We start from the raw sequence: 12,501 nt of genomic DNA, 5'->3' as shown, positions 1-12,501 counted from the left end.
GATTTCAGCATGAAATATATCAGCATGGCTGTGATTCGGCCACAGCTATGAGTTTGATATTGCGTTTACATACCAGTTTGACGGCGTCAAATGTGTTTAAATAAATAAGAAACAACAACGGAGTGTCTTTAAAAACCCTCTTTTGTGCAGAACTACTTCCTTCCGCCGTGGATCCAAATCTCAAGTTGACAGTTTGACAGTTGAGCCCAAGCCTCCGTTCTAAAACATCACTTTAGAACTTAGGAATGTTGAGTCGCTTCATTGAAGCTTATTGTATTATGTAGAGGAGAGTATTATGAGTGAGAGATCGACTAAGCGAATGCATTACCTGCATCTAGCTGATATTCTTCAGGTTAATCTTATATTCATAAACACAAAATCAGTTTGAATGTCTACTGAGGAAAAAAATTAATAAAATATAAAAATATAAAGTTGTGAATCCTAATTTCCCCCTTAGCTAAATCGATTAGCTCCAGGTAGATTAATAAGACCAATAATTGCTCGTTTGATATAGCCAAAATGAATTATACCTCATGTTTAACCACTACCTACATAAGAGCCAGCAGCAAATTCCCAAAGGATTGGCCGAGATAAAGGGCCCTATTTTAACGTTCTGAGCGCAAGGCGCAAGTGCACTTAGGGCGTGTCCGAATCCACTTTTGCTAGTTTAACGACAGGAAAATTGGTCGGTGCGCCCGGCACATGGTCTAAAAGGGTTGTCTCTATTCTCTTAATGAGTAATGGGTGTGTTTTGGGCGTAACATGCAATAAACCAATCAGAGTCTCATCTCCCATTCCCTTAAAAAGCCAGTTGTGCTCGCGCCATGGCGAATTCGCTATTTGCATGGCGGAATTTGCAAGCGGAATAACTGAACGCTTCTCTAGCCAGGAAACGCACATCCGTGCGAGCAGACCATCTACGGGGCAAAGTGTACTTGTGTTGTGGACCCGCCTATAGGGGCATATTACTAACATATAACTAGCATGTTAGTAATATGCGCCTATAGGCAGGTCAACCCAGTCTATTTCAGTTGCCTCAAAATAGCAACACGACAACAATGCGCCTGAACACACCTCATTTTCAGACCAGCACACCCATGGGCGCACAAATTGGCGTAAATGCATTTGCCATTTAAACAACGTGGCGCAGGACTTGAAAATGATAATTGCGTCGGGCTGAAACTAGCAAAAAACACTTGCGTCGCGCCTGGCGCATGATAGGGCCCAAAGCTGTTCTAACGTGAACGCTGAATGGCCGCTAACGTCTGGAGCTCGCATCTCCGAAAACCTCTAAACAAATTGTCAAATATGCGCTATGTTTATTTATAAGTCGCATATTTGAGGTCTAAATAACTATATTCTCACCTAATAAACTCTTAAAACTACATTCCGTGACACAACAACAGAAGTATTTGTAAAATGATGGTGGTTTGCCCGTCCGCCGTGACACTCTCTGTGAGAAATGCTGCAAGTGGAGTGATACAAACAGTGAAACAATTCCCGTGGTGATACTAGTAGAATATCGCATGGCTGGAAAAGGCTCTCAGCCAATCAGAACATAATATAATACAACAATCCGTGTGGATTTAATGCCAAGGCACAAGGATGGAGTTTAAAGTTAATCAGTGATCAGTTATGGAGTAAGTCAACAGCTCATATGCTGTTAAATCAGGGGTCTATCTTAAAAAAATATCAAAAATGTCTAAATGAGATGGTCAGAAATGGAGGCCTCACAAACACTTGCCTTCAGTACATCTCAGGATGTTTCCTGCGTTATAAGCCTGTGAAATGTTATTGATGAAATGACGACAGTCACTGCCAGTGAATGTGTTTGTGTGGGTGTGAAACCGAGAGCAAATAAGGAGGGAGGAAAGAGCGAGAAGGAGAAGCAGAGAGAGAGAGAGAGGAGAGAGATGCACTGTGAATGTTGCACAGATTCTGTGGATCTCACAATCATAATTTGAGCATCCAGAGATTTAGAAAGTCATCAAAATCCTCTCACAGAAATCACATTCTTAATAAGTACAGGATTTCTACAAAAAAAAAATATTTACCAATGAAATTACAAAGATTTCATATCATGGAGTTCCAATGGCAGATTTTTTTTTAACTTGTTTTTAGCATAAACCTCATATTTTTATCTATTTTTTTGCTCTATAGTTCTTCAAGATGGGGAATGTAAAACATGAAATGGATGGATGCACAAAGCATAGCAATCCACGAAGGCTGTGTGGATAAAAGGCCTCGAGCGCTCTCATACTCCCACACACTTCCAGAACAAGGCCAATTGGCCACATACAAACGTGTAATTTCAAGCGAGAAAATCGACAGTGGGCTACCACTGTCAGCTTCCTGTGTGTGTGTGCATGTGTATGTGTGTGTTACACACATGTTATACAATCATTGGAAGGATGAGTGCTGTTCCCTCTATTCTATACTTCCAGTATTCAGCATTTCCACGGATATTTAAGGTTGACCTACAGAGCACAACAGTAGGGTTCTGAAAGTAAAAATCCTATTCATTTTCAATTGCATATACAGTACAAATGCCTTTGTGGAAACCAGAAATAAATTTTAAGCAATGAATATCTGGTGAATTGCTACACATAATCCTGAAGAGAGATCCACCAATCATGAAGTTCCTGTTACCATAGTAATAGGAATCACAGGAATAGAGCAGAAAAGAGATAGTCCACATGCCCATAGTTAATTTTAGTTCTCAGTAGTCTGAAAAGCATCCTTTCAGCCAAATACTCAAATGTTTATTAACTATAAAACTGTGGTCAAAAAGATTTTCAAAATGGCCCAATTTCTCCATGTAACATTTAGAGATGACAATTATGACTAGATTTATATTATCACAATTTGGGGAGAAAAAAAAGTCTGGGTGGTGAAATGATTATTGAGCAGCAAATCAGCATATTAGAATGATTTCTGAAGGATCATGTGACACTGAAGACTGGAGTAACGATGCTGAAAATTTAGCCTTGCAATTAGAAAAAGAAAAAAAACATTTTAAAATATATTCACATAGAAAACTGTTATTATAAATTGTAATAATATTTCATAGTATTACTGTACTTACGGTATTATTGAATACCGTATAAATGTAGTCATGAGCATAAGAGACTCCTTTCAATAACATTAAGAATATCTTCCCAACCCCAAACTTTTGAACAGTAATATTTCTAAATTGCGCTCTATTCAGACACCTCTGTAACACTTTACAATAAGGTTTCATTAGTTAGCATTAGTTAATTACTTTAGTTAGCATGAACTAAGAACGAACAATACTTCTACAGCATTTATTAATCTTAGTTACTGTTAATTTCAACATTTACATTATTAAAATCAAAAGTTGTATTTGTTAACATTAGTTAATGGACTATGAACTAACTTGAACTAATAATGAATGACTGTATTTTTCATTAACATGGATTAATAAATACTGTAACAAATGTATTTATCATGGTTAGTTCATGTTAGTTAATACATTAACTAACAAATGAGGCCTTATTGTAAAGTGTTACCGACACCTCTAATAAGTGGTGAAACTGAGCTTTTAGCATAGCCTACATAAAGAAACTTTCAGTAGCAAATAGAATTTAACTTTCAGAACACCACAATGGGACACACCATGCACCCTATAGCAGCAAGTTTTGCATGGGTAAGCAGCTCATTACTTTCTTCAGAAAATGTCAAAATATTCCAATAATTAAGATATTTAGCAACTAGACTGAAGGTTTTCTAACAAATCCATGCTAGTGTTTGCTAATCTGCATCAGCGTGACTGATGTTTGCGCTGTGCCTAATGTACACATTAAGTGGGTTGAACCTAATGAAGTGATGAGCATGTGTATGTGTGGAAGACCAGCTCAGGAACTTCACAGTTTGAGCTCTTGTGTACGAGCTGCTCAGCTAGCAGAACGCTAAGTACGCTGGAGCTGGTATTTGTCTTTATTTTCAGATGCAGACGGATTGGCTCGACGAGAGCCCTAATCAGAGTCCACGCAGCCTGCTGTATAATCACTCACTTCAGGATTGTAATTGCATGTGAACAGCTGAAAGCTGTGCAGTGGGTGGACAGCAGCGAAGAACAGCGCTGAGGCTAACGTTGTTGTTGGAAGAAGCTGTCCGTTTCATGCCACTTTTGCAATCTGTCAGGGGTTAAAAGAGAGCAGGATGTCACTCGCAATAATAGCCTAGCTGTTAGCAACGCAATTTTGTTTCCGGCACATGGCATTTGCTCTTTTCCGATCATTTAATGTCACATCCGAAGCAACAAGATACTTATAAGTGCTTTTCACACTGCGCTTAACCTTGGGTTATCGTTATTCCAAACCAACCAATCATGTGCCTCATATTCACGTGCTTAGAACAACACGTGTTGTATAAACAGGTTATGTTTCAGCATTTGAGGAAAAAAATGACAAATGGTGCTGGAAAACACGAAGAGTTTAATTCTTACCTTTATAGTCTATTCAGTAAAACTTGATTGACAGTCGACAATATATAATATAAGTATGCACAATGCTTTATGTAAACAGGTGGCGTGCTGCGTTCGTCCAATTAATGACACTGGCGCACCACCATATTCAAATAAAAAATGCGAACCCGGGGTTTAGGAATATACAGTGGGAAATGTCAGCTTAAGAATACCAAGGATTAGTTGTTAACTACAGGTAAATTGTGTAAAAGCAATGAGATGTAATATGAAACGTGAAGCAAGATAACCCAGGAATATATTTACCAGGGGTTTAGAATGACCCAGGGTTAACTATTTCATGTATGAAAAGCCCTATATAGGAGTAAAAAAAAAAAGAAAAAAAAGAATCTTTTTAGTTAAGCTGTAGTTACACTGTACGCTACATTCAAAAAGTAGACTAATGCCCGGTTTCATAGACAAGGCTTAAACTAGTCCCAGACTAAAATGCATGTTTGAGCTGTTTTAACTGAAAGCAACTTGCTCTGACATTTCCTAAAATAAGTCAGTTCCATATTTTATTTTATGTTTTTTTTGAGGCACGTTTATCAAAGCAACTTAAATGTCCTAATTTAACTAAGGCCTAGTCATGGCTTAATCTAAGCCCTGTCTGTGAAACCAGGCCTAAATTTCATACTAAATTTAAATGTAATTTTAAACATATACCTCCCACTTTTACACACTAATTTACATAAATAAATTTAGGCTGCTAAAGAGTCACACATATGCTGCCATCATGATGAAGCAATAATGTTGCACAGTCAGGGACCTGATTGTATTAATCAGTCAATAATTTTTCAACCTGTTCATTTATATGAAACATTCAAACAAATACATTCTCTAAAAAAAAATGGACCTGATGGATTTGAAAACAGTGATGTAGTATGAAATACATCATACTATACACTACTACTAAAAACATAGCATGTAACTGGAAAAGCGTTACTATTTTGAAAATGGCTGAGCTCAGTAATGGCAGCCAAATTTTCTCAAACAAGAAAAAATGTAGAGCAGGACTGAATTTAGTCAATCTGAAATTGATTGGATCGTTATTGTTTGCTATTGCTGTGATCTCATGCGAGTGACAGGTTGTCCCACCCTCACGCCATGCTTGGTGACTTTAATAAATTGGCAAAAATGTAAGGAGGAAAGGGCTCAAAGAAGAGTCCAAACTAAAAGGAAACTGCATTTGATCAGATACTGTCAAGTGAAGTTATATCCAAGATAATGTGAATAGCACTCAGCGAATAGAGACCTTCCTGCTCGCTCTGCTATTGCCTATTATAGGTCAACGGTGGTTCAGATAAAGACCAGGCTTAAGTGACAAGTCTCTGTCATTCAGAATGACAGGTCCACAATCAGTTGAAGAAAGCCAGAATAAATTGCAGGGGTAGAGGGCGAAAACACAGGCATGGTCAGAACTTAAATATTATGTCAGGCTTAACATGAGCTCTTCAATCAATGTAGCATCCTGCTAATACCTTTAGCCACTGTGAGCATGACTTAAATTCCCTGAAGGGCTCAGAATGGACTTAAGATCAGACTCTAATTACAGCTGCTGTGTTGACCCCATTCCCTGTCCCAGTCTCATAAGGTACAGTAACATTTAAATACATAATAATGCAACTGTGGATCCCCGTATTTTGTAATACAACCACCTAATTTCTTAACAAAAAAAGGTACGGCGGCGGTGCCATGGGACAGAGATCATATCAGGTACTAAATGGTAAGCATTTTTATGTACTTGGTATTTAGACGATACTCCAAAGTAATTAAAACAATATCCTGGAATTACCATGGTACTTTTTTTTTTGCTAGTGTTGATAGTTACCTAAATCAAGCTAAGACTATTAGTTGTATATTTAAAAGGTTTCTGAGATGGCAAATGACAAATAAACTTATAAAAATAATTTAAAATGTCATGTGGTTTAACCATCAAGTAAAAAGCAATAACACATTTTCCTTACACCTTGAATATATAGACATCTTAATAATAATTTTCTAAAAATTGTAAAAATATTTTTACTAATTAATTTGGTAACACTTTACAATAAGGTTTAATTTGTTAACATTAATGTATTAACTAACATGAACCATGAGCAATACATTTATGTTTTTGTTCATCTTTATCAGTAAAAATACAGTCGTTCATTGTTTGTTCATGTTACTTCACAGTGCATTAACTAATGGTAACAAATACAACTTTTGATTTTAATAATGTATTAATAAATGTTGAAATTAACATTAACAAAGATTAAATGCTGAAGAAGGGCAGTTCATTTCCAGTTCATGTTAACTAATGTAGTTAACTAATGAAACCTTATTGTAAAGTGTTACCATTAATTTATTTAAATAAAGTAAATTAACTTACATATTTGGGAGTACCACCAAATGATTGGGAGTTCACAACTCGATTGTCATAAAATTTACAGTTTTAGGACTAACTAACCTTGACACACAGTCATAATGGTGGGGTCCTCTCAATTTCATTACTTTATTGAGACATTATTTTTTTTCTTTCCGTGCCCCAAAACATAAGAATTATGCTCGTCATAGAAGATGTGTATTCAAGTCATTGTACTAAAGACATTTAATATATACCGTAATTAATATTTGTGAAAAAATAGATCTGCACAAAAAATTGTCGTTGACCCTGTGGTATGTTTAAGTTCTACACAAAACTCAACATGGATCAAACAGGATTAACTGCTGAACAAACAGTGTGTGCTTGTGTTGGTGTCAACAGTCACAGTGCAAAGTGCATTGGCTCACATGTTATTTCTGTCTCTGAAACCAAAAGCTAAGGGGAGGGCTGAGCATCCCAACTCACAAGCACATTCAGACATACTGCGGGAGCTATTTTAAAATCCTCCTCTGCTAAAGTCGAGGAACCGTCAGGATAGGGTTATGACTGCACATGAAACACTCCATACAATGTTCATATAATGTTTTTTTACTTTTGATTTATAGGCTAATTGGGTCCAAGGGTTTGTGATTTGACATACAAAACCACATGACTGCTTTCTACAGTGAGATTTCAGGAGGATGGCGGAGACACATGGTCTGCAGTGGTCTGATGCGACGTATTGTGGACAATTACACCATCTGCATTAAAATAAATGGGTGAAACTATAAAAGCCTTAAAGTAATAGCCAACGGTAAGATGGATGGACTAACTCTAGCGGATGTAGAGTCGCTACCACTGTCTATTGATGTTTCCTGAAATATTGGGCCATTACATCCACTGTGTAAGGTTGCACAACAGTGACCAATTCAAGTGCATGCTGCTCTCCACAGGGAGAGCGAAATAATCCACTTCTATCCCAGAGAATATGTTTGATAGGAATCTCTAGCAGGTCGGTCCTCTGCACACTCAAATCTGCTGCTAATTCAACTGAATGCATCAAACACACATTATATTTTTGAGATTTGGAAAGCATTATCAGATGCTTTTCCTGAGCCAAAGACAATCCTTTAATCTCCACCATACTGAGAAGGACATAATATTATAGGACCTGTTTCCCTACATTCACAATGGATGCTTCCCTACAGTATACCAACGAACATGAGTTTAAAAAAAAAGACACACCACGTTACCTTTGATCCATCCAAGCTGATGATCCTGTACACGTTCCTGGTACTGTCATAGAAGTAAGATACAGTGACCGCATGTTTGCTGGTGGGCATCCAGTTCTTCTTAGTGCTGGGGTCTATCTGGAAGACGTGTGCCCGGGTGCTGTAGATGGGCTGTTCCCTGAAAGGTAGGAAAAAAAAGTGGTGAACCTCTTTGTGCCTGAGCACCGTTGTCTCTCCGATTCCGCCAGGCGCGCTGGAACGTCCCGGTAGACGGATCACCATTTCTTCAGCCTCCATCTTGCTGCTGATCACCACTGCTTGAACCCAGGTAGAAACCTGGGTCTTGCCTAAGCAGTCAGACACATTGGTGCCCTGCTAACAGTGCAAGGCGACCATTCAACGCCCTGCTGATATGGAAATGCCAGCTGTTTGGCTGGGGCAGTGTGGGACGGACACTAAATATAGTCAGGGTCGCAGTAATCTGTGCAGTCCCACCCCTACTGACCTGATCTTTGCTGTTGGAAGTTGGAAATATCGGGGCTCTTTTCCTAGACACCCTAGCTTAATTTGATAATCACACATAGACAAAGGTAACGTAATTAATAGATAAACTAATGTGCATTACTTCTTTTAGTCTAAGAGTATGGGTGGAATTTCATAAACACCCCAGCCAAGTTTTTCAATGCTACATTTTAAGGTTCCGATAATGACACAAAAGAATAAACTCTGCAAAAAGATAGTTGACACAAAAATCTAAATCGTGTCATCATTACCATTTCAAACAAGGTTTCTCAAAAGATTTTGTCCATACAATGAAAGTCAATGCGGTCGAAAACAACACTGGACGCCACTGACTTTCATTGTATGAACAAAAACAACACTGAGACATTTCTCAAAATATCTTCTTTTATGTTTCACAGAAGAAACAAAGTCATACAAGTGCAGGTTTGGAACAACATGAGGGACAGTAAATGATGACAATTTTCATTTTTGGGTGGACTATCCCTTTAAGCAATTAATCACCTTGGAGGCCATGCACAGAGAAAAACGAAGGTCAGTTTTGTGAATGTTATCTTCACTTTGGGCAACAAAAAGCATGTGGACCACAAGCAGGAAGGAATAATCACTCTAGAATAATAGGCAATCATTGCTAAAGAGAACAAAAGAAACCTGGAGCCCGAGTCAGATGAGCTCACTCTGAACTTTCTCATTCTTCTTAACACAATTACAGATTTATCCTCATTCAAAGTGATACATACATGTCATCAGCAATTCATCAGCAATTAGCATTCACATGGCAAAACTTCTCAGTAAGGTTCAATTAATGAGGTATAATAAACTAAAAATTATTTTTTTTACAGCATTTATTAATATCAGTTGCACTACAGAACATTAAGGTAAACATTAATACATTTTCATTATTGAGAGAGTACATAAAAAAAAAAAAAAAATTCAGTGTTCAAAATGGTCTTGCCATACCTTCATTTACTATGGAAAGTTTACAGTGATGATTTGGTTTTGTGGTAGATTTCAGATTCATTTCAAGCAGTAGCGAAGTAAAAAAAAAGAAAAAAAATCCAAAAAACAACAACAGCGCAAGTAACTTGCATAGAGTTTTATGTTTTAACCATAGAGATCGAGGTCTAATATTTTTAGTGTACCTGCTTTTATGTTAATGAAATTAAGGTAACGACAGGTAACGATGTGTAATGGATTTTCAAAAAAGAAAATTGTAGGACGGGTACTTGGTTCTATACATTTGATGTTGATTGGATTTTGAGATGTGGGCGTTGCAGTCAAGAGCGGAGGCAGATAAACATGAGCTAAATGATTGGAGAAGTCCTACATATGTCATGTCACCAGAGAGAAGTCTGTTGTTTTCACCGGAAGGTCCAGTTATAACATTTTGATTTAACATTTTCTTAAATGAAGCCCATGCACAGATGAGTTGTTCACAATAATAGAACCTATAAAAAGGTGGAATCTTGGAAACAATGAAATCAATTCATTGTTGATTCATGTATATTCATGAACTATTGTTAATTTATCATTTATAATTCATACAGACAATAAGTAGAAATTAACATTAACCAATATTTAAGTGCTGTGGTTCATGGTGATTGCTTGTTAGCTACTGCAAAGTTTAAAATATTCTAGCTGACCCCCTGAGTTTTTTAAGGCGACCATTATTTTTAGAACGTATCTCCTAATTATTTTCATGGCGTCGCATCATGCTTGTCGTGTGACACACCGCAGCCAGCGCCAGCCAAAGCTCAAAAGCACATTTGAATTTAGCAGCTGATCACGTGATGCACTGAACGCTCCAATCACAGCGGTGCTGGTACACGTCAAAGGGATAACAATATTAAAGTGCAGAACCTCATTGTAAAGTGTTACTGGACAAACTTACCAATATTCAAAAGATCCTTATAGGGACAACTAACAATTGCATCAGGCTCAAAATTACTGACAATCTCAGCTTTATCTCTGGATACAGATACGATTAGGAGGATTACATGGGAAGTTCACTAATGCCCTTCAAGTTTCAGGTAAAGAGAAATGCTTTGCTTCAAAATCCAAATCCAAACAAAGAGGGAAGCCCACTACAGTATAGCCTGCTCATTGACCCTTCCCCAACATACTACTTTAAAAGCAACTGGCCTCAAATCAATGTCAAAGGGCATATGTCTCCACTACTGTATGCTCATTCATCCGCAGATGGAGTTTTTCCATAGCATTCCCAAACCCTACACTCCTCTGACCCAATTCCACAGATAACACCCTTCAAATCCCAGAAAAAAATAAATCCCATTCAATCCCAATTTACTCTAATATTTAATCCATCTTATTAAAACATAGGATCAGAAGCGGGAAGTATAATGGGGGAAAGGGGGAAATATAACAAACACAGACGGTTTGTTGCTCCTATTCCCAGGATAATTAATCACCATATTCAATTACATTAGCGTGCTTCTAATCAGCTGCTGCTGGGCTGATGTGCAGGAATGAGAGAAATTGAGAAGGAAAAGGAAGGAAGAGGAGCAGGGATAGCTTAAGTGAGGCGAAGGAGAGAGAGAAATGCGGAGTATACGGAGAAGTGCTTACGCTGCACCGTGGAGGCGGAAGATCTCTGAAGAGCATCAAAGGCTTGTTGCATAATTAGCATTTAAATTCGATTAAAATGCAGTTGCATTCACCATACATGGGTGCTTCACATGACATCACATGCTTCCATATAGGTCATAACCATTTAAAATGTAGTAACTTAAAATGTTTACATTGTGAATGCAATCCATTAGCCGAGCTTATTGGGACATTTCCATCCGAATTTGTTTGTGTATATAACCCACACATACTTTTCTCTGTTCTCACTCAAACTTATGAAGTAATGAATTAAAGGCACCCTTAGGGAAAGAATGAAACTGTAAATAGACTGCTACATTATTGCAGCTGACTATTTTATTTCTGATTATGGTTAGAATGTATTTGCTTATGTACGCGTTTGGGTTCCATTTTCTATAATACATGTTCTCATATTGTTATAATTATGGTGTGGCAAACGTATTTGGTGTATATTAGAAAAAAAAATATATATATTTATCAAAGTAAAATCAAAATGTTTTAAATTGTAATAGCATTCTGTGTCGCTAAAACAAAATGTGAAATGCATTAATTAAATAACGTACTTAATAATAGATTTTTCTTTTTTTTTTATGCAGTACTGAAAATGTGTTGTGTCTTGTATATAAAAAAAAGGCTTTTTATATATTTGAGCAGTGTACTGTATCTGTCACACTATATGAAAGAAAAATAGGTTAAAACACAAACTATTCCAATATCTTGTGTTTTTTCCTTAGTAGCCAAACAGAATAAACGTTATGATTTTCATATCTTGTTTGCTAAGATTTTTCCATTTCATGTTTCATCAATTCATGGTTGAATGTCAACCACCCACACAGAAAACAGGATGGGGGAACAGCCTGAATTTAGAAAAGGAAAATGAAAACTAGATTTTATACCTAAATGTTTATGAACACACAAACCCTCAGAGCCATCTGAGAAAATGTGAATGTTACAAGCCATTATTAAACTATTTTGAACAGATTGGTAGTATCATCCATTGGATTCAACAGTCAAAAGTATATTGAAGCCAAGACTGTCCGATTTTGAATGTAAGTGATGTGGTCAATTATATAAGGAATCAAAAGCAGACAGTTCTGTATTAACATCAACACTGTTGATCTCACACCACCCACCTTCAACAACCCACCACCATTCAGAGCAAACAGTCTTTTTCATTTTCAACATCTGTCTTTCTGACCAAATAATAGAGCAACAATAAAGAAGACCAAACTTCTGCCACACTTCAAACTTGAGTGATCTGTAATAGCATGTACATATGGACATATGGATAATAAGCTATTTTGTTAGTTACATAACCT

General features: G+C 37.1%; 1 protein-coding gene across 3 annotated transcripts in view; it reads right to left on the bottom strand.

The window, feature by feature from the left end:
* The window catches only part of homer1b (homer scaffold protein 1b), a 32,558-nt gene that overhangs the window by 18,356 nt on the left and 1,701 nt on the right, over positions 1 to 12,501 (bottom strand). For 2 of the 3 annotated variants that reach the window (XM_084414057.1, XM_084414058.1), the window contains exon 2: positions 8,081 to 8,237. In XM_084414057.1, coding sequence (XP_084270183.1) covers positions 8,081 to 8,237 — 157 coding nt within the window. Of the gene's footprint in view, positions 1 to 8,080; positions 11,698 to 12,501 lie in introns of those variants that run through there. The other variant, XM_084414056.1, reaches the window with a different exon arrangement.

This window comes from Rutilus rutilus, assembly GCF_951802725.1.
Source record: "Rutilus rutilus genome assembly, chromosome: 7".
NCBI classification, from domain to species: domain Eukaryota; kingdom Metazoa; phylum Chordata; class Actinopteri; order Cypriniformes; family Leuciscidae; genus Rutilus; species Rutilus rutilus.
This window is presented reverse-complemented; position numbering and strand designations above follow the sequence as displayed.